Here is a 20,800-nt window from a genome sequence, read left to right on the forward strand (position 1 = left end):
TAAAAAACCGTGATGTTCAAAATGAAACATTTAAAGTTTTATTTACAGACGTCGCGTTTTTAAAAGCACAGAAAATATTTTTTACTTCTTCTTCTAAAATACTTCCCCCTCCGGTGGGTTTTTGATCGGCGCCGGCTGACCTGCTGTTCTGCAGCTGCAGCGTCTCGAAGTCCGGGTCGGGCTTGTTGCCGGCGGGCGGGGTGACGGGCACCAGCGGCTCGGCCCACACGGGCGAGATGTAGTTGTTGCAGGCGTCCTGGTCCAGCCGGTTCCTCTGGTGCTCGCAGCAGAAGCGGTAGTGGCAGGTGCCGCAGCAGTAGATGTAGCTGCCCTGGGAGCAGTTGAAGGTGCTGTCGAAGTGCCCCATCACGTCGAAGTAGCCCCTGTCGGTGGGTTCAACACATCAACCTTTACATGTACGCCAAAAGTACCAGGAGGTTCGACTACGTCCGGGCGTTTTTTTGTTTTTGTTTTTGTCATTGAGACACTCAAGACAAAAAACTTTATCCGTTTACGTGTTAAATCTGAAGGGTGAAAAAGCATTTTCAGTCAAAAGTTACAGAACGAGCTCCTTTTTTAAAGTGATCAACTCTTATTTCTTTTATATCCTGTTTTAATTTGTTTTTATGGTTGTTTTATAAAGTCATCGTGTTTGTTAGAATTCACCTGTTTTAATGGCTTATTTTAGGTGAAGCACTTCGTAACTGGAGTTTAGAAAAGTGCTATAGAAATAAAGTTTATTATTATTATTATTATTATTATTATGATGATACGTCACATCTACCGAGACAGTTGGTGGCGCTGAAGCTCCGCCCACAAAATGAAGAAGAAGAAGAGGTATTCAAATGAAGCGTACTCCTTCCAAATCACCTCCTTTTTCTTTTCACCAGATCGCCATGGATACGACAAAGTGGGTCAAAGTTTTTATGACGAAGCCGTTTAATTAGGCGGCTGTTTTTATTACTATTGTTCTGCCGGGTTTGAAGCCTTTTGTGTTCCTCCGGCTCAAAGAACATAAAAAGCTTCGGGTCACTGTCGCATCTTCTCTCCGAGTAAATAATCCGACGGTGAAAACACAAAACAAACCAGAATCACGTGCAAAGTTCAGAGGAAACATCGCGGCCGTCTCGTTTAGCGTTTAGATTTTTTTCCGACCGCTGCCGAACGCTCGCGGCGCCCGGCCTCGCCGACACACAGCTGATTTAGAGCTGATTGCGCGTTGCCTAGCAACAGCCAGACGCCAACTCAGTGCAAGAAACACAAGCTCCGGCGAGATGGAGATGGAGATGGAGATGGAGATGAGAGCTGCAGGAGGATGGGAAAAAAATAAATAAATCATGATGCATCCAAAGTATGATGGACGCATTTTACATTTTTACGGACGGAAATAAAATCGGCGAGAGACGAGAAGCTCCTTCAGCGCTGAACTTTACTTCTCGTGTCCCTTTGTTTATTGTTTACCTTTTGCTCCGTGCTAAATATGTGTCAATAATCCTGTTTTATATTAAAATCTTAACTCCAGTGTTTTTTTTTTTTTTTGGGGGGGGGGGTGATTAGTTGAACCTTCGCCTTCATATTAAAACTTGGCTGCGGAGAAATATCCTAGTAGGACGTGTGTTCAGATTCCAGCTGGCAAAAACAACTTGTTTACATTTCCAGAGAACACGGTTGAGGGTTTTAATCTGTGAAGTTAACACTTCTCCTCCTCCTCCTTCTCCTGGTCCAACAATGCGTGAGGTAGGTGTGTGTGGAGGCGAGCGGTCCTACAGCTCCACATCGAGTCCTAGAAACACCGAGCTGCTCCCACTTTTTGTTCCTTCACAATCCAATTAAATTTCAGGGGGTGAAATTTGAACGCTCGTCTTAAGTAAAATAAAAATAAATTAAATAAAAAGTGCCCACATGTTCTCTTAAACTCGTCACTTTAACGCTTTAAAATAAAAAGCCGCAATATCACCGTACCTGCACACGTCCACGTCCACCAGCTGTCTGGGGGGCGGAGCCACCTGGGCGGCGCCGAGCGGCGGCTTCAGGGCGTCGGCCGTCACGTTCCTCGGCAGCATGGTCTGAGGGAGGGGCTTCGGGGGGAGCTCGGCCACGACGGGCGGGTCGTCGTCCCCGTCCGCCACCTCGGCCGCTTTCGGCGCCACTTTGGGCCCGGCGGGCGGCGGAGGCAGCGCCGGCTTGTAGCCGGTCAGGAGGAACAAGGCGGTGCTCGTTTTACCGGCCGCGGCGGCGGCGGAGGAGGAGGAGGAGGAGCCGCCGCCGGAGGAGGAGGAGCCGCCGCCGCCGCCAGTCAGAGTCCTCACATCGCCGTTGGCAGCGCGTCGCACCGTGGTGATGGTTACCGTGGAAACAGCAAGGCAGGAGAGAAGCAGGAGATGAAGGGACGAGCAAAGCATCCCTTTTGAAACTGTAGGTCTCATTGTTTTGAAATCACAAAGTTCTCGAGCCTCCGTTTAAAAAAAAAACACAAAACAAAAAAAAATATGTAAAAAATAAATCAGGAGCGGTTCCTGTTCCGCGGTGAACTGTTTCTCGTCCGAGACGGCGGCTTCTTCGCTTATAAAAATCCTTCGGTGTGAAAAGTTTCAACTTCAATCCGACGAAGTTAATCCAAAGGGCTTCAGCAGGTTCAGTTTGTTGACGCGATGTTTCATGAAGGTGTTTTCAGCATCTCACCTGAATGTAAACATTTCTCTCTCCGAATACAAATCCTGCCCAGAAGGAGCTTCTGTAAACATTGAGGTCTTTCAGAGTGTTTTTGTAGGAACGTCCTGGACGATGGCTGTAGCTCTGGTGGAATCAGATGGGAACGTACAGGATAATATGGGCCTGTTTACGCTTATTTAATGTTTCAATCAGGCAGTATTTATTTTTAACTTTTTTTTTTTTATGTAAACAAAATGAGCGCAAGAAAAAACTGTAAACTCGTGATATAACGACCCGCCCGAGGAAAAGAAAAAAACCCAAACAAACCGGGGAGGAGTCTTATATCTCCCACCGATGGGCGTTTATGGCACGAAAGTTACGATTCGCGTGAGAAAACGTCGATGGAAACGTGTCGTCTGTAAACATTTAGCGATGCATGTAAACTTCTGTCGGGTTTTTTTCCGCGTCGGATCGAGTCGTCTCGGGAGTTTGGCACTTCTGATAACTGATCTGTAAAATCACAGATGGAAACAAAAAATGTTGTTGTTGTTGTTTTTTTAAATCAAATGTGAAGCTCTGGGTCTGTAAACAACGGCGGCCGGCGGCCCGACAGATCTCAGCTGTTTGGTGAACGAGCCGAGAGGAACCGTCACTGTTAATTTTTCCTTTTGTAACTCGCCCGATGAAATGACTCCTCCCCCTTTTTCTTTTTTCTAAAGACTTCACAGGAAGAGGAGGATCAGTTAAAGGTCACGATGCTTGAAGTGTTGGTGTAAATAAGAAGGAGGGTGAATTTAAACGTCGTGGGGACCAAAAAAACAAACAAATAGAAAGTGCTGCTAAATGACAGCGTTTAAAGCAGCGTAAAAATCTTTAAGGGAAAAAAAATAAATAAAAAGTCCTTCCGGTCGCGACTGGAGGACGGAGATCGGGTCGTTTTTGAGACGTCAAGGCATTCACGATAAGAAGCGACGGCCGAGCGAGGGTCTATGTGCGTTCCTCGTGCGAGTGTCTCTGCTCGGAGTTCAGCTCGGCCCAACAGAACAGAACGAAGGAGGGCTTGGGCCCGGTTCTAGCAGGGCAGCGCGGCTCCGCCCACTGAACGGACATGAAAATGTCCGGATTCATCCGTCAACGCGGAGGGACGACGGCGGCGGAGGGAACTGGAGGACGGCGGCCGCGCCGCACCGAGACGCCGGCTGAAAAGGACGTTCGGAGTCGGCGGCTCTCGTCATGGACTCCCTGAACGTGGCTGAAGATCACGTCGTCGGAGAAAGCTCAAACATCGCGAGGAGGTTTTTGTAAATGTAAAGGTTTATTTTTTTTTATGGCTGGTGTTCGGTATGGCTTTAAGTTATGTGTTCGTCGGTTTTTATTTTATTTTATGTTTTTTTACAAACTCGATCTCCTTCCACAGAAAATGTTAAGTACAGTGGAAGGTTTTAAATTGCATGTTTTTAATAGAATAAAAGGAAGAATGCAAAAACAAAAGTAAAAGGGTCGAAGAGGTCGCCGGGAGTAGATAAAGGTAAAGATAAAGATAAAGGTAAAGATAAAGGTAAAGGTAAAGGTAAAGGTAAAGGTTCGGTCGTGGAAGAAACAGAAGACGACGGAGGAAAAAAGAAGAGCGAGAGGTTTCTGGAAGAAGGAGGCAAAGTGTCGACAGCGTTTCACAGACGGCGGCGGATCTCCGAGCGGCGGAGACGGTAGCGGAGACGGAGACGGTCTCTATCGGGTCGGACGCGGCTCGCGTCGCCTGTCAATCAAATGTCGGGAGATTTATCGCCGCTCGCCGCGCAAATCTCCTCGGTTACGCGCAACTACGAGCTCCGGAGGAATCTGGTTATATAAAGCACTTCGAACCAATAATGCACTGATCGTCGTCCCGAGGGTGAAAACAACAAATAAAAACAATAAAATCACGCGGAGCAGCAAACACGGAGCGAAGACAGCGGATATAAAGTTTTTGTTGTTGTTGTTGTTTTTACAGGATTAATTACGGTTTTTAATGGGATGTTGTAACGTGGAGGAAAAAAACCAATAAATCCGTGTTCTGTGTATATTAAAGGTACGCGACTAAATAAACTCTTCTATATACGATGACTCGAGGATGTGTAGTTTCATAGAAATTGGATTTTTTTGTTTTGTTTTTTTTTTGCTTCTTCTTTTGACACAGTCGGTTTGGCACCTGGTTTTGGTCTTTGCTTGGAAACAAAAAAAAAAACAGCAGACGGGAAGAGAAACGAAACTCCGATCCCAACCCGCTTTGAAACGAATAAAAAAACAACAACAGTGGAAAAGGAGGAGGAAGAGTTAGTGGGGAGCTTCGGCTTTTTGAAAAGCAGCTGAGAAACGTCCAGCCGGCGCAGCGAGAGTCCCGGTCGGACGCTTCGCTCAGATTCTTCAAGTCTCTGTTTTCTGTCGCCGCTTCACGGCCGCTCGTTCGCCAGTTTTCACACTGAAAGAGAAGAAAAACACAACAAGCACATTCAGTCGAGCTAACGTTTAATCGTTGAAAAGACTAATTCAGTCTGTACAATTTATTTTCCCCGAAAAAGCATTTTCCTAATACGAATAAAACTCTATTAAAACTGATTTTTTTTTTTAAGCGTGAGCTGCGGGAACTTTGACTTGCAGCATGCCCCGCCCACTTTTGGGGGTAGAAACAAACGACCCTCGCCACCGACTTCAAATGTAAAAGTTAAAATAGTTTATAAATGACCACCAAAAAAAAAAGGTCGCTACGTAGATCTAAAGGTTGAATTTGATCGTTCTTCAGCGAGCTACATTTCTAACTTTTTACTTTTAAAACGTGAATTATTGCAATATATCGATTATTTCAGACTTTAGAGGCATCGTTAAAAAATATAATGAATCAAATGTCAAACGTTTAATCAATAATTAAAGATGCATTACTTCGAGCTTCAAGCTTCCTGAAGGTCAAAATCTTCACAGTCAGTTAATTCATTCAATTTCTTGTCGTCTTTTTGGAAATTCAGTTTCTATCTGCGGGAAGTATCAGACAAGTAAACCAATAAAAAGAACAGACAGATCTCAATGCAGCTCGTTCGTGTTTCCCACGGCGAGATTTACTGGAAGGAGACAGGAAGCAGGAAGTCTGTTTATTAAGGATGCAGAGACATCGGACGGGATTTTATATAATAATAATAAAAATAATAATAATAATAATAATAATAACAACAATAATGTGGCCCGGAGCAGCTTTAAATACGGCTCGTCTGGAAACTGAAATTCTGCTTAAACTGAGGGAGCTGCACCACACACACACACACACACACACACACACACACACACACACACACACACACACACACACGCTTATATATAAAACATCAGCTGACAGGGGAGATGGGAGCAGCCGTGATGTGACTTTGATAAAAAAGAGGGCAGGCGACATGACAGATGCCATATGGAGTCATCTGACAGACAGTCAAAAGGAAATGTGTGTGTGTGTGTGTGTGTGTGTGTGTGTGTGTGTGTGTGTGTGTGTGTGTGTGTGTGTGTGTGTGTGTGTGTGTGTGTGTGTGTGTGTGTGTGCGCTCTGTTTACAGAATGAGGCCTGCAGCAGGAAATAAAAACCCTGATTTCTTTACTCGTGACAGTTTCCATGAACGTATGTAACGAGTGACTTCCCATCTAATATTAATTCATTCATTAAAACTGACTTGTAATAACAAGTTTCTGACCAACATGTCAGATGTTCGACGGCTACTGCATCAATAACTCATAATTTACAGTTTCATACCGTAAATTTAATTTAATTTTTACTTGACTGAGACGAAGTTAAATGTCTCCGGTTTAGAGAAAATTCTACTTGATGGTACCAGAAGCTAAAAATGGTTCTGATCCAGAAGTGTCTTAAAGCTGCAATACCAGCGAGTGCCACTAGAGGTCGGCTCCAAAAAGCCTCCGGCTCCATAGACTCCCATTCAACTTCTCTCATCAAATCCAAAGTGAATAAAATGTGTCCATCAGTTATCTCGGTGTTGTTAGCTAAAGTCACTCCTTCTTATTAGTTTTCTGGAGGTCCATCTGAAAATAATCCCTCATTCATTAGAAAAGAAGATTCAAGAAGACCTGTTTTTGGGGGCGTGTCTGTTTGATTGACAGGCCTGTGGTGCAGTCAGGTTACAGCTATCGGTGGGCGGGACGTAGTATCGTCAGGTTTCCAATCAGATCGGTCAGATCCACCGCTGGCTCCTCCCCCAGCTTGTCCAAATATGGTCACCTCCTGCTCCGAACCGCTCCAAATCTGAACTGGAGGCTTTGTAACGTTCACAAACCAACAGGTGACGTCACCGCTGGTTGCTGATTGGCTGCTACACGTTGCGCTGCCCTCCTTTCTCCAACATCTCCATCACCCGTCTCCCTCTTTCTTTTACAGTTTGCTTTGACAGTCGACATTAAGTTCGACCCAGCTGATGATTGAAATCTTTCAGATATCGGGGATGTACCTGTTACACGTAACGCTGGCTTCTGCCAGCTATTAAATGCTTTTAAATACCTTATCGTGGCAATCAATTAGCCTCCCAGCTACATTATTTATGCGTAATCAAATCAATACTTTGAGCTCATTAATGTCATTAGCTCATCTAGTTTGGGATTAATAAGGTGTAAAAGACACTTTTGATATCCGTGTGTAAAAAAACATCCCTCGACAATCAACACTTCATATCTTCTTGCTTCTTATCACAGCTACAGGTTGTGGTAATTAGGTTCATTCATTCATTTACTAACTGCCAGTAACAGCTGCAGTGTTTCTAAGCTTTTCCTCCGACAGCAGCTGATCACAGTGAAGTTATCAAATAACGAGTGAAAGCGTATTTTCTGGAGATTTTAAAATCAGTCTCAAATGTACCTTTAACTCAAGAAAATAAAGCCGTCGCCCGCACGCACTGATTTCTAGAGCCAACAGAAGAAAAATGAGATCACCAGCAAAGACAAGATTGGAGTCCCTGGAGCGACAACAACACGGACAGCTGACAGGACGTGAAGAGCTGCAGCTCCGAAGGCAGAAAGATGCAACAAGACAGCAGGAGAAATGAAAAGGAGGTGCAGAATTCATTATTCAAATATTAAGTTGAGGAGCACAAAGATATGAGAACAGGATGTTCCTGGGTTTGGCTGTACAGCTTCGGGGGGATGGAGGGGCGGGAGGGGGATGGGGGGGGGGCTGTTTCCTGAATCACAGGAACCTAAATAGCTTCTTCTTCTTCTTCTTCTTCTTCTTCTTCTTCTTCTTCTTCTTCTGAAAAGTTGTGGGCGCTGCGCTGCCCTGACAGCACGGGTTCACATCAGCCCTCCGGGGGCTTTTCCGACTCGCTTCCTCAGATGTCGTAATTAAAAGAAGCCCCCCCCCACCCTCCCCTCCCCCCCTCCCCCCGCCCGGACAAACAGCTGACTGGCTTTCGAGGCAGTCGGTGAATTAATTCAATACAAAACAAAAAAAAAAGCCCTTTCCGATGTCCTTCCCTCCGTCCCTCCGTCCCTGTCTTCCTGTCCTGGCCCTGGACTGTTTCCTGCCAACCTGTCGGTGTTCCTCCACCCCTGCTGCTCGCGCTCCGTCTCCCTGCTGATCTCAGGCCGGCTGCTGCTGCACACATGTATGGATTCATCCTGCTGCCTGTCGTCCTGCTGCCTGTCGTCCTGCCAAGAGCTGGTGTACTAGTATTATATATATATATGTGATGTTTAAGTAGATTTGGTTAGTATTTTTTAAGGGATTTAAATTTGTGGAGGGCTGCTCGAGGTTGACGAAAACCAGAACCAGATTTAAGGATGTTAATTAATTTCTTTAGCTTGTTTAATGTTTTAATGACTGTTTTTAATGTTTTAATCACTCGTTCTTAATTGTTTTTAAATTGTCCTTTTTCTTTTCTCTTATGTTTTGATGCTTTTAATGGTTTTATGGTGACGCCCTTTGAATTGCCTCGTTGTTGAAATGTGCTCTACAAATAAACTTGCCTTGCCTAAAAGAAAACTATTATAATTACAATTCAAAAACACAAACGAATAACAACCAGGTTGGTAAAACAGAGCGTGTAATGAAGCTGGAGAAGCTGCTGCCCCCCGAGTGTTATAACGGTAGGGAAAACCCTGCTGTTGTGATTTTCAAACTACAGAAACATCCCACTGCATCGACAGTAATTTCCTACAAACTGCAGTAAATCCCAACAGAAACTTCTCCTTCAAAACGCAGTTATTTTCAGCCCCGTGTTATAAAACCTAAATGTATGAGTAACGCTCGCCTGAGTGATTCAAACATTCGGAGACGTGGTGCCGGTTTGTTGACTCGCTGACATATTGCGCTTCGCTCACGAGGAGCCCGACGACCGAGAAGTTCAGGAGGCCCATACGGAGCCGGTAACCGTGGTTACGGAGGGATGCAACGCCGACTCAGTCTCTTTATGGAGGTCCATGATGATATTATACATTCAATGTTATTGGTTTATAAGATACTTTTGTCTTAAATTACAAGCTTTTTCTCCCCCCCGAGAGATCGTTTGTAAGTCGATTGACAATAAATCAACAATTTAGAGCTGATTTTGATTCATGATGAGTTTTTTTTTTTTTGTTGTGCTTTTCGTTTTATTTTCAAATGCGCTCGTCCCTGATCACAACACAGTGTAACAGTGTTGAACAGTCAGATTTAATAGTTTTATCGGGGTGAAATAACGTGTCGATACTGGAAACGTATTGTTAACGTGCCTGGCCATCCGTCGCCATGCCAACGCTGTGCTGTAACGCGCTGGCCTGTATGTCCGTCTCGCTGCTGCACGCCTGCCTGACTTTCCCCCTCGCAGGAACACACATGAGCTTTAAATGACACAGAAGCTCCCTGACAGCCAGCGAGTTAGTGCAGCAGACCCCCCCTCCTCCCCCCCTCCACCACCCCATAACACACACACACACACACACACACACACACACACACACACACACACACACACACACACTGTCCTCACTCCATCCATTCACTCCCTCCCTCTCTGGCAGTGCGTGGGCTGAAGCGTCTCTCTCAGAATAGCACTGCAGCATTGAAAAAAAAAAAAAACCAAGAGGATGACAATAAAAAAAATTTTTTTTAAAAATGTGTTCCTGTTGTTGTTGTTGTTGTGGTTGTTTTCCGGATCCCTTTATGTGTCCCGAGTCTTTTTCTGTAACATAACACAACCGGTGTCAGTCGATCCCGGCTGGCTGGCGTCTACATCGTGAATCCACCTCCCTCTTCCTCATTCAACAGCTTCCTCTTCCTCCTCCTCCTCCTCCTCCTCTTCCTCCTCCTCTTCCTCCTCCTCTCCTTTGTCTCCCATCTGTTCTCTCTGACCCTCCTTCCTCATCTATGTTCACCTTCACCACCACCTCCTCCTCCTCCTCCTCCTCCTCCTCCTCCGCCCCCCCCTTCTCTTGAAGTATGCTCGGAGAAGTGCCAGTGCAGAAGGGCAGCAGCAGCAGCAGCAGGGTTTTGTATTGTAATATGAGCTCGGGGCGACGCTGTTAGAGTCGTCACCGCGGTGACCTCTGTCCATAAAGGTCACCGCGCTGCCCTTGGTCCTGACACGGGGATGCTGCGGCGGCGGTGGAATAAAACCGGTTTGTAAATAAAATCCATTAATGTACCCCAGTTTTTACACGATAACGTTGCGTACGGAGGACTATAAGTTCGGTAACTCTCATCCGAACGACGCTAAATAATGTCATCGTGATCTATTTCAGACCAAGCGGAGAAACCTGGTGCTCGTTGGGCTGAAACGTCACTAGAACATTTCACAACAGATATTATTCAGCGATTTTATTTCATTTTACTTACAAACTCTTCCCATTTAACACTTTAAAGCCAGGCGAATTTTGAATGGTATTTTTTTTGCTGGAAATAAGCATCCCTAACCTGAAGTGCAGCAAGAATGAGGTGTAAGAAATATAAGGAAAAACAACTTGTGAATTAAGGTGACAAAAATCTTCTTTTTTTTTTATCTCACCACGGAAACTGTTTGTGAAGAGAATGAGTGTTTTTTTTTGTTTTTGTTTTTGTTTTTTTAACAACTAAATCACAGCAAACAGCGTCGACTTCGTCTGTCGGCTACAACACAACAAAGTCGAAAATAACAACACGAAACAGACAAAAACAAAAGACGTTTAACGACAAACAAAATCACTGCAATGTCATTTTCTTGCTGTAAAGCACTTTGAGCTGCATTTCTGGTATGAAAGGTGCCATACAAATAAAGGTTATTACTATAATAAAAATCTAAGAAAAATGACCAAATAAGGAAGTCAGAATAATCACGCAGACAAAAATCAACCAAACATTTAAATGTCACTCAAAAAAAACCCAAATCTCGTCCCCGTTACTGCCCCAGACGACAGTGAATATTTTCAGAAACACTTAAATAATTTATCAGATTTATATATTCCCATCATCGGACATGTGGTCTAAGTGAATTTAACTCCTTCTCCGCGGTTCTGCAGGAGACCACGGTTGCTTTTCACCGGCGCGCCGGTCCATCTGTCCTACTTTCTCTCCCTGCGTAACATCCTGCCCCAATTCTGGAGGACAGACGCCGCTAAAGTGCCGTTTCCAAACATCAGGGGAACGACTCGCAGGACGAGGCGGTAGGTAAAGTTAAAAAAAAGAAAAAAAAAACTGACTTCGGCCCCGAAGCGCTCGGTTTTACAGACTCTCCAACGGTGTGTGTGAACGTAATGTTTGTGTCGCAAAAAGAAAAATAATACATTTCTTGCACTTTCCTAAATTGTACTAAACAAGTTTGTGTTTTGTATCGAGACATCGAGAGAAAAACGCCTTTCCGACCGGCACATCGGGAGTGTTTTAAAAAGTCACGTAGCTCCTCGGTAGCCTTCATGATAAAACGTAGCTTATGCTTGTTTATTATGGTAATAGACCTGGTGACATCATGATGACTCCGCCTACTTATCATGACGTCACCAGGTTTATTATGGTAATAGACCTGGTGACATCATGATGACTCCGCCTACTTATCATGACGTCACCAGGTTTATTATGGTAATAGACCTGGTGACGTCATGATGACTCCGCCTACTTATCATGACATCACCAGGTTTATTATGGTAATAGACCTGGTGACGTCATGATGACTCCGCCTACTTATCATGACGTCACCAGGTTTATTATGGTAATAGACCTGGTGACGTCATGATGACTCCGCCTACTTATCATGACGTCACCAGGTTTATTATGGTAATAGACCTGGTGACATCATGATAACTCCGCCTACTTTGCTCAGTCGAACTTGATGCCAAACTACCGATATCATGTGAGGTGTTCAGGGAACGTGGGAAACGATATAGGTTACAGTCTCCTCCATCTAAACTGCACTGAACTAAAACTGTATAAAAAAATTTAAAAAGTATCGTTCAGGAAGCGTCGAGGTTTAAGGTATTCGTAACCGTATGAAAGATGGTCCAGTCATGTCTTAAAGGGCCACTGCAGCAATATAGGACTGCATTGTTTTAAAGTTAGAGTCCCCTGCAAGAGACAATTAATAATAACGTCTTTAAAAAGATCGTAAAAAATCTCCGCAAATTTCTACTCCAATCCAACTGGAATAAACAAACTCTGGGAACAACCTTCAAACTGGTGCAAAAGGGTTCAACTCGGATGTAAATGAGCTTTTTAAATGCTCTCGTAGTAACTGTGAAGCGGAAAGCGACAGCCGGGAGACGTCTCACGGATCTATTTGATCCGCTCCGACCTGCGAAACCAATTTGAATATATCTCTCATGAAGAGATTACCAACTGTGTAATTAGTCAATCTGATCGAGGTGATAATTATTCCCCTCTCCACGGGAGTTTTTTTTTTTTTTTTTTTCTTCTTTCTTTTTCTTTGTGGCAGCTTCAGAAGGCGTAAATGAAACATAATGTTTTGCTGTCATGTATGTGCAGCAGTGGGACGTTTGCCACCGAGTCCCATCTGTTGAAGGTGGCGGATCAGACTGGGAAAAAAAAAAAAATAATAAATAAATAATAATAAAAAAAAATGGCCTCGCAGTGCTGCACCTCCCTCACAGCCAAGTGGAAGGTGTCGGTCCAGCGAGGGAGGGACTTTGTTCTCCGAGATGACAAACCTCTCGGGGTGGTGGGGGGGGGACTTATTGGTTGTGGCTGAATTTATGGTTTAATAATTAACGTTCACGATCAGATATTCATAATCACACGTAAATCCTCGTGAAAATAACAAGCTGCAACTGGAAAATGTTTTTCCTTTAAAAAACAACAACAACTTATTTTTGGACCTATTGATGAACTAATGGAGTAAAAACCCTCGTCGCTGTACGGGCTCATTTTAAATAGCAGCAGGGATTTTTGTTGTTATGTGAGCAAGTTTAAATAGATAAAAAAAAAAAAAAAAACCTGATCAATATGTTATTTAAGTCATGCTTTGAATGAAATATGTTGGGTTTTTTTTAACATTGAACACTATTTTCACAATATTTTGTCACGCTGCCATCCTCCGCAACCTCAAAGCCACCGGTTGTTGTTGTTGTTGTTGTCGTCAGTTTAATTGAATATGGATTCAGTCTATTTTTTTTTTTTCCATTAAAAGAAAAATGTATGATATAAAAAATGTCATCCAGCGGGAGATGAATAATGTCAGGTACACGCCGGATGTGATTTATTGTCCAGCCCGACCATCTAATCCGGATCTATTACAGGACAGAATAAAACAAGGTCCACCAGAGCAGCTGGTTTTTCATTCAGCGGTCATGTCATTTAAAAACGTAACAGGAGAAGAAGAGTCACTGAAAGCAAACACGCGTAACGTTTGACGAGAAGGAGGACACAGCGCCCCCTGTGGCTCCAGACTGTAATTACAGGATTCTCATGCATTCAAATTCTGCTTCATGACTTGAGGGGATCAACCCAAAAGAGTGACCGCTTTCAGGACCTGGTCGACCCGGGGGTTACCTCGGTAACCAACGTTCATTCCTACTTCTTCGTAAGGAAGAAGTAAAACTAAAAAAGATGGCCGGACCTGGAAAAACCAGCGCAGGCAAAAGTCGGGGTGAAAAGACGAGGACCTGCTGTAATATGGACACTGTTATCCATATTATCAATAAATGATAATAAACTTTATTTGTGTAGCACCTTTCATAAGAGAAATGCAGCTCAAAGTGCTTCACAGCAAGATAATTACATGCAGTGTTTCACATAAAAACAGAAATAAAGGAACATTTAAAAAATATAGAAAAGAAATGAGACGCAAGAGAAACAGATGAAATGCATAAAACACAAATAGTAAAATATAAAATTAGCAATATCCATTTTAAAGGAGCGGTAGTGAGCAGGAGAGCTTCAGGAGTAACCAGTTAAAAGCTTAAATGTACAGATTTTTATCTTTCTTTTAAAAGTATTAACTGAGCTGATATCTAACAGGTAGTTTTGTCCTTTTCGGCTGTTTGCTGCTGAACCTCCAAATAAATCAGCAGCAGATGATCTCAAGTGTTCCTGAAGGCTCGTAGTTATACAAATGTATAAATGTAAAACTCAAATGGTCTTCAAGCGGTTATAAAAAAAAAAAAAAATATATATATATATATATATATATATATATATATATATATATATATATATGACAGAACCGCTAGTTAGGTCGCTGAATAACAGGCTACTTTCCATCCATCCATCCATTATTATACCCACGTTTATATTGAACGGGGTCACAGAGGTCACAGAGGGCCAATTTAAAAATCACCAAATCCACCGAACACGTGTGTCTTTGGACTCTAATGAAGAACCAGGAGGGAAAAAACAAAAACAAAAAACAACCTCGCTGAGGCAGTCGGTGGAGTCCACCGGGCCGACCCGTGCACACGAGATCGTCACTCAAAAATAAACTCCACGCAGGCTAGCGAGTCCGCTCCAGTATCACGGTCTACGGTCCCAGCTGGTACCGGGACAGCCAGCCACATGTCCTGAATGGGTCAGGTCACTTTAAAAAAGGAAAATATCTGTCAGAGTAATTTCGTGAAGGTTTTGGCTTTAAACATCCTTTAAAAAAACAGCTTTTTTTTTTTTTTTAATTCCCGAAGGTTGTTTTTGTTGTTTTGTTTGTTTATGTGAGAAACACCATCATCTATTTGTACCCACGTCTCCGGTGATGACGTGGACACCTGAGACTCTACTCCGCTGAAATAAAAGAGAGCCGGCGGTGGAATCCCACCAACGTCCGGCCAGGTTGCGTTCAAGGCAATGAAAAAAAAAACAAAAAAAAAGTCCCGGTTTCCGTGGAAGAAGTGACCGATCAGATTAATCACCGCTGACTCATGAAACAAACCACGACGGACGGTCGGAGCTGCAGACGATTCCACCTCCTCCGAACCGCGCCGGGAACGAGCTACCGGGCCAAAACATCCAAGAGCGAGCTGAAGTCCCTTCGTCGTTAATAGAAACAATCCATCACTAAAAAAACCAGATAAATACCCACCGAAACACAGGAACACCCTCGGTTATATCATCCCTCTGTGATGTGCCAGCGCTCGCTGGTTTTTATCATCAAGTTCCTACTTCTCTCACCTGCTTCCACTTCAATCAGTGATTCCCCTGCTTTTTGTCTTTTTTTTGTTTTTGTTTTTTCCCAGAATGCCTTTCAACAGCCCCCAGAGAGTGGGCGGGAAACTTGTTGATTTCACTTAAAAAAAAAAAATAAATAAAATAAATGAAAAGGTAGGCGTGTTTATAGGCACGGAAAAAACAGCTTGAAAAAGTGGGATCGCTCAATGCAAGCTTGAAGGGTTGCACACACACACACACACACACACACACACACACACACACACACACACACACACACACACACACACACACACACACACACACACACACGTCTACAATCGCAGCGCTGCCCCCTTCGACTTGAACGCATCGCGTCCCGTGGCTGCACTGCGGTCGGCCGTGGGCGGACGGAGAGCTCTGGCTTCCTCCTCCCGGTGGGTTTATTTATTTTATTTTTTATTTATTTCCATGTTAAATGTTTTAACGCACTTCGATCAGAAGGAGCGAACACACGTTTAAAGTTGAGGGTTTATTACCGTCAAACAGCCGCTACATATTAGTTTTAATTGAATTCGACCCGCTAAAAGATCGACCCGCGAAACAAACCAGACAAAAATCAATGAATTCATTTAATCGGGCCGTGAAGTGGTTCCAGCTTCTCCAGCAGCAGATGTCTTTTCTCTCTTTATGGCTTTGAAGCTTTCGCCTTAATTTTTTCACAAAATACCAAATTTTATGAATTTTATTCAATTTAACCACCATTTTTCAGATTTATTATTTTTTTTTTTTTTTACATTTATATCGTTGCAAATGGAGAATCTTTGAGAGTTTTGGACTGTAATTTCATGACATCACGGCCGTCTTTAAGATTTTTTTTGGTTTATTATTATTATTATTATCAACTGCAGCTTTAAACTGTCAATTGAATGTAGTTGAGTTTTAAGATGGTGGACAAACCAAACGAGCCACTTTGTCCTCTAACAATTAAACCGTTTTCACCATTTTAGACAAATTTTTTTGTCTGTTTTCTGTCCATGTTGTTAAATTGATTGATTGATTGATTGATTGATTGATTGATTGATTGATTAAATCAGAGAACTCTCATTTATTCTAACATTCAATTACCATTTCTGTCATTTATCAAACCAAAGAAATGACAAATGTTCTCCGGCTCCAGCTTCTCAGATGTGACTACATGTAATACATTCGAGTTTGGACTTTAAATAAAAAATAAAAAGTAACCCGACTTCACTTTGAACTTTGTGAAATCATATTTTTGTAATATTTTTCCAGCGACTTTCTGACACTCAGAGTTTGCTGATATTTTCTTTTTTACACGATTTACATGTTCAGGTTTGATTTTCACTTTCAGGTGAAAGTATCACAGGAGCGTAAAATTATGGGGGGGGGGGTTGGTGGGGGGGGGGCACTCGGATGTACACCTCACTTTTAGTACCACGGTGAGGCAGGTGTAGGTGTTTCAAAAACACATCCTCGAACCACACAGGGGCCCTGCAACTGTATGCAAGGTGATATCATCCACAAACACGCACCTACACACACACCTACACACATGCATGGCCAAAACACACACACACACACACACACACACACACACACACACACACAGCCTCTAGCACTGCTGCCTCATGGGCTCACAGGTTGCTGGCTAGCCTTACCTAACTTACTGTGTGTGTGTGTGTGTGTGTGTGTGTGTGTGTGTGTGTGTGTGTGTGTGTGTGTGTGTGTGTGTGTGTGTTTGCAGCGTTCCTGCATTAGCATGATGCATTCATGAGGCAATTATGCTCACGTTGGAGGCAGTCATGTGTGTGTGCATGAGAGACTGATCACACACACACATGCAGACCACAAAAAAAACCACACCAATCACCCCCCCTACCCTCCTCCTCCTCCTCCACCCCTCCTCCACCCCCCCCCCCCCTCCTCCTCCCTCCACCCCCCTCAAGCGGCTAGGTGACTCCATGTATGGGTGATGCTGCTGTGCATCACAGAGACACAAAATGGGAGTGTTTTGTTGCATTATGCCGAGGCGTTACGGTGTTGTATGTAGCAAGCAGACGAGAGAGCATCAAAATAAATTTTAAATAAATAAATTAAAATAAAACCCACAAGTGTTCGCCTGTCTACGACACCGCAGCAACACAAAACAGACTAAATGAAGGCAGCAAAAACACAGTTTTTTCCTTTAAGCAGGAGCTCCAGAGAGGATGCTGATCCTTATAGATGCGGCATCGTCACCACCCCCCCCCCCTTTTTTTTTTTGGGTGGTGGTGGTGGTTGGTGGTGTGGGGGGGGGGGGGGGGGGGGGGTAAGAGACAGAGGAGAAATCATGCCCCGTTTAAATTGAATTAAAATATATATATATATAAATGCAGTGGAGATAACAGTCGCCCCCCACCCCCCACCCCCCCCACCCCGCACACACACACTCCCCCTCCCCTCAATAGGCTCACCATTAAAGCGCAGTGGCACACATGCGCCTTAAAACCAGGGAAATGTGGCATCACTGACGCTGTAAGTTCATTTTAACCGTCAGAGAAAAACAATAATAATAATAAATAATAATAAAAAAGCCTGTAAGGTTGAGTGAAGATGTTTATCATGTAAACACTCACTGAACCCGTTTCCCTCCTCAACAAATGTGACGAGCTTTGAAGTTACGCAGGGTTGGAAAAAAAAAAAAAAAAAAAAAAAAAAAACACCACCAAAATGCTACTTCATAATTTTAAACACGCGCTGTTCATAAAGAGGATTATTATTTATTTGTTTTTAATAATTGTTATTTACCTGCTTTCTTCTTCGTGGTCTTCGCGGAGGTCCGATTGTGATTCCTGGACTGTGAAGGCAAATGTGTCACCTACATTTTTCATTGTAATTCCCCAGGTCTGGTGAAAGGAAAGCTGATGAGCCGCAGCGAAGCCTCGCGAGCTTGTTCTCCTCCAGTACAAAAAAAAATAAACAAACAAACAAACAAACAACAACAACGGCGTATAAAATCAGCGCGAGGACGAGTTTACAAAATGTTTGATCTCGCCGCGTTGCCGCGCTCTGGTCGGTGTGGCGGCTGCGGTGAACGTCTCGAGCGCTGTGACCCCCCCTCGCGCGTGCTGCTTCCTTCCTCTCTTCACTGGAAGCTGCGCTCCGCGGGTCGCGTGCGCTCATTGGACAGTGATGGCCCTCTGTCACGTCGACGCGCTGCTAAGTTACGGAGGGGGGGAAGGGAGGAGGGGGGGGGGGACGATCGGCCAATCATGAGGCGGACGGCTCCGGGTGATCGCGTCTGATTGGCTGAGGAGCGTTCGAAAACCGTCGGTAAATTCCCAGCACGCGCGCCACCTGTGACCGCTTATATTATAACGCGCTGACCGTTAACGTGGTCACGTTATCAATGCGCTTACCGGAGGGGAAAAAAAAACAACAACAACAACAAAAAAAAACGGTTAGTCGTCCTCGTCGGCTACGGAAACATGACGTCACTTCATAGCCTTTAACATGTATATTTTATATGCGACCGAACTAGCGGTTCTGGAGCGACAGTTCTGATCAACCAATCAGACAGCTCCGATAAGAACATCTGATTGGCTGAGTCATGTTTGAAACCGCAAACTTGATATATAAATATTAATACGATTGATTAACATCAGCAACATGAAATCAGGTCATATATATTCTATATCTGACTAAATGTATAGTCTATATATAGATATTATTGATCTGCGTTTAATGCTAATGCGTCTCATGAGCATTTTTCAATTAAAATTTTTCATTCAGCTTTTTTTTTTAAGTTAAAAAGTTAAATTTTTCAATGCTTCGAGCACCACGTACGAACTTATATCCGCATTTATTGAACAGAGCTGAAGGCAGCTAAAACTGGGGCATAATAAAACCACAGCTGAACAGGTGACTGAGCAAGAGGCCGGTGAGAAAATAAATATTGTTTTAATAATGTGGGTGAAGTGAGCCTTTAAAAAGAAAATAAATATTGTTTTAATAATGTGGGTGAAGTGAGCCTTTAAAAAGAAAATAAATATTGTTTTAATAATGTGGGTGAAGTGAGCCTTTAAAAAGAAAATAAATATTGTTTTAATAATGTGGGTGAAGTGAGCCTTTAAAAAGAAATTAAATAAGAAGTTCTCATCACACAATCATCTCCTGGTAAGTGACTTCACCGGATTAATCCCAGACTAATAAAAGTGTGTGAATTCGCCTCTGTGAATAAATAGCAGCTTGATATGAGTTTAGGTGGTCCTCCTCCTCCTCCTCCTCCTCCTCCCCCACTAACCCCCCCTCCACCTCCTTCCCCCTTTGCCAGGAGCTGCTCAATGGCTGCTTGATGAATGGGAGGGGAAGCGGGAGGATGGAGGATGCAGAAGCGATAATGCGGTGTCATCAGTTACCTTGACAACCGCAGCCTCTAACATCTAAATGCGTTAATTATGATTTGTTTTTTTAGCCAGAAAATTAGCAGACCCCCCCCCCAACCTCCTCCCCCCCCCTCCCCACCCCCCACCCCCCTCGTTCTTGGCCCCGGCCCCTCTTCTTTCTTTTTGCCTCCATCACTCACTGCTGGCTTCAACAACAAGAGAGAAAAATATAAAATGTAAATCTCTCCGTCGCTGTGCGTCGAGCTCCGGTTTATATTCCTGATGCTCTGAACCGCGGCGGCGATGTTAGCTACGATTTACTTTAATTAAAAGAGGAAAAGAATAAAGTTATTTTAGACCTTTTTGTCCAAAGTGATCAGAAATCAGTGTTTTTAACGTCACTTCGTCCTCTACATCACGCTCACGCACGTGGATATCGGGTCACCGTGGATACGCGTCGGCCCGGAGACGTTCCCACAAGGTTTAATTAATGAATTATGTTTTCTGAGAATTTAACATGTAATTAAATATTTTTTGATGCGTTTTGCCAGCGAGTCCGTCTGTGGGCTCGTCCTCTTCGGCGAACACGAAATGGGACCGAGCGTTTTATTTATTCATGTTTATGCAGATGAATACTTTATTTTAAAGGCGTTGTAGGTCTCAGAGTTTTTCTTTTGGCTGAATAAGTGCAACCATGAGTGGTTTCACAGTTGTTCCACCGTTTTCATTTCAAATATGTTTCTTTTAAAAAAAAAGATTTTGATTATTGAAAGTACATTTACTCGAGTAACTCTTCCTAAGTACAACTGAGCAGTGCTTTATTGGAGTATTTCCATTTTCTGTGGGAAATATTGCAGTTTTTGTGCATTTCTTTCACGTGCAATATATTGACATGTTAATGAAACAATAAAGTACAGATGATCAATAAAACACTTTCATTTGGACCATTTTACATGATGAGTACTTTTACTTTTTGATACATGCTGCTGATAATACTGATGTACTTTTACTTTGGTAAAACTTTGAATGCAGGACTTTGGTTGGTCAGAATATACTTCTGAAGTTTGTCCTGCATCAGTCCAGCGTGTAACTTCTACTTGTAATTAAATGTGTTTTTCATTGTGCTATGTTGTTTCTTTTAATTTCGTAAAAAAAACTAATGACATACAAGGCCGGAGCCATCTTAGGATATAAAGCAAAGAACCTG

At 43.4% G+C, this 20,800-nt stretch overlaps 1 protein-coding gene across 2 annotated transcripts in view; it reads right to left on the reverse strand.

Moving 5' to 3' along the window:
• Positions 1 to 18,334, reverse strand: part of shisa7b (shisa family member 7) — a 34,383-nt gene extending 16,049 nt beyond the window's left edge. Inside the window, exons 1-3 of one of the 2 annotated variants that reach the window (XM_069168735.1) lie at positions 18,017 to 18,334; positions 1,963 to 5,110; positions 141 to 383 (exon numbers count right to left, since the gene is read on the reverse strand). In XM_069168735.1, coding sequence (XP_069024836.1) covers positions 141 to 383; positions 1,963 to 2,426 — 707 coding nt within the window. In that variant the 5' untranslated portion in view covers positions 2,427 to 5,110; positions 18,017 to 18,334. The remainder of the gene's footprint in view (positions 1 to 140; positions 384 to 1,962; positions 5,111 to 18,016) is intronic. The other variant, XM_069168736.1, reaches the window with a different exon arrangement.
• Positions 18,335 to 20,800: the final 2,466 nt, after the last annotated feature.

This window comes from Embiotoca jacksoni, unplaced genomic scaffold, assembly GCF_022577435.1.
Source record: "Embiotoca jacksoni isolate LCO1_2020_lvr unplaced genomic scaffold, fEmbJac1.0.p SCAF_41, whole genome shotgun sequence".
NCBI lineage: Eukaryota > Metazoa > Chordata > Actinopteri > Embiotocidae > Embiotoca > Embiotoca jacksoni.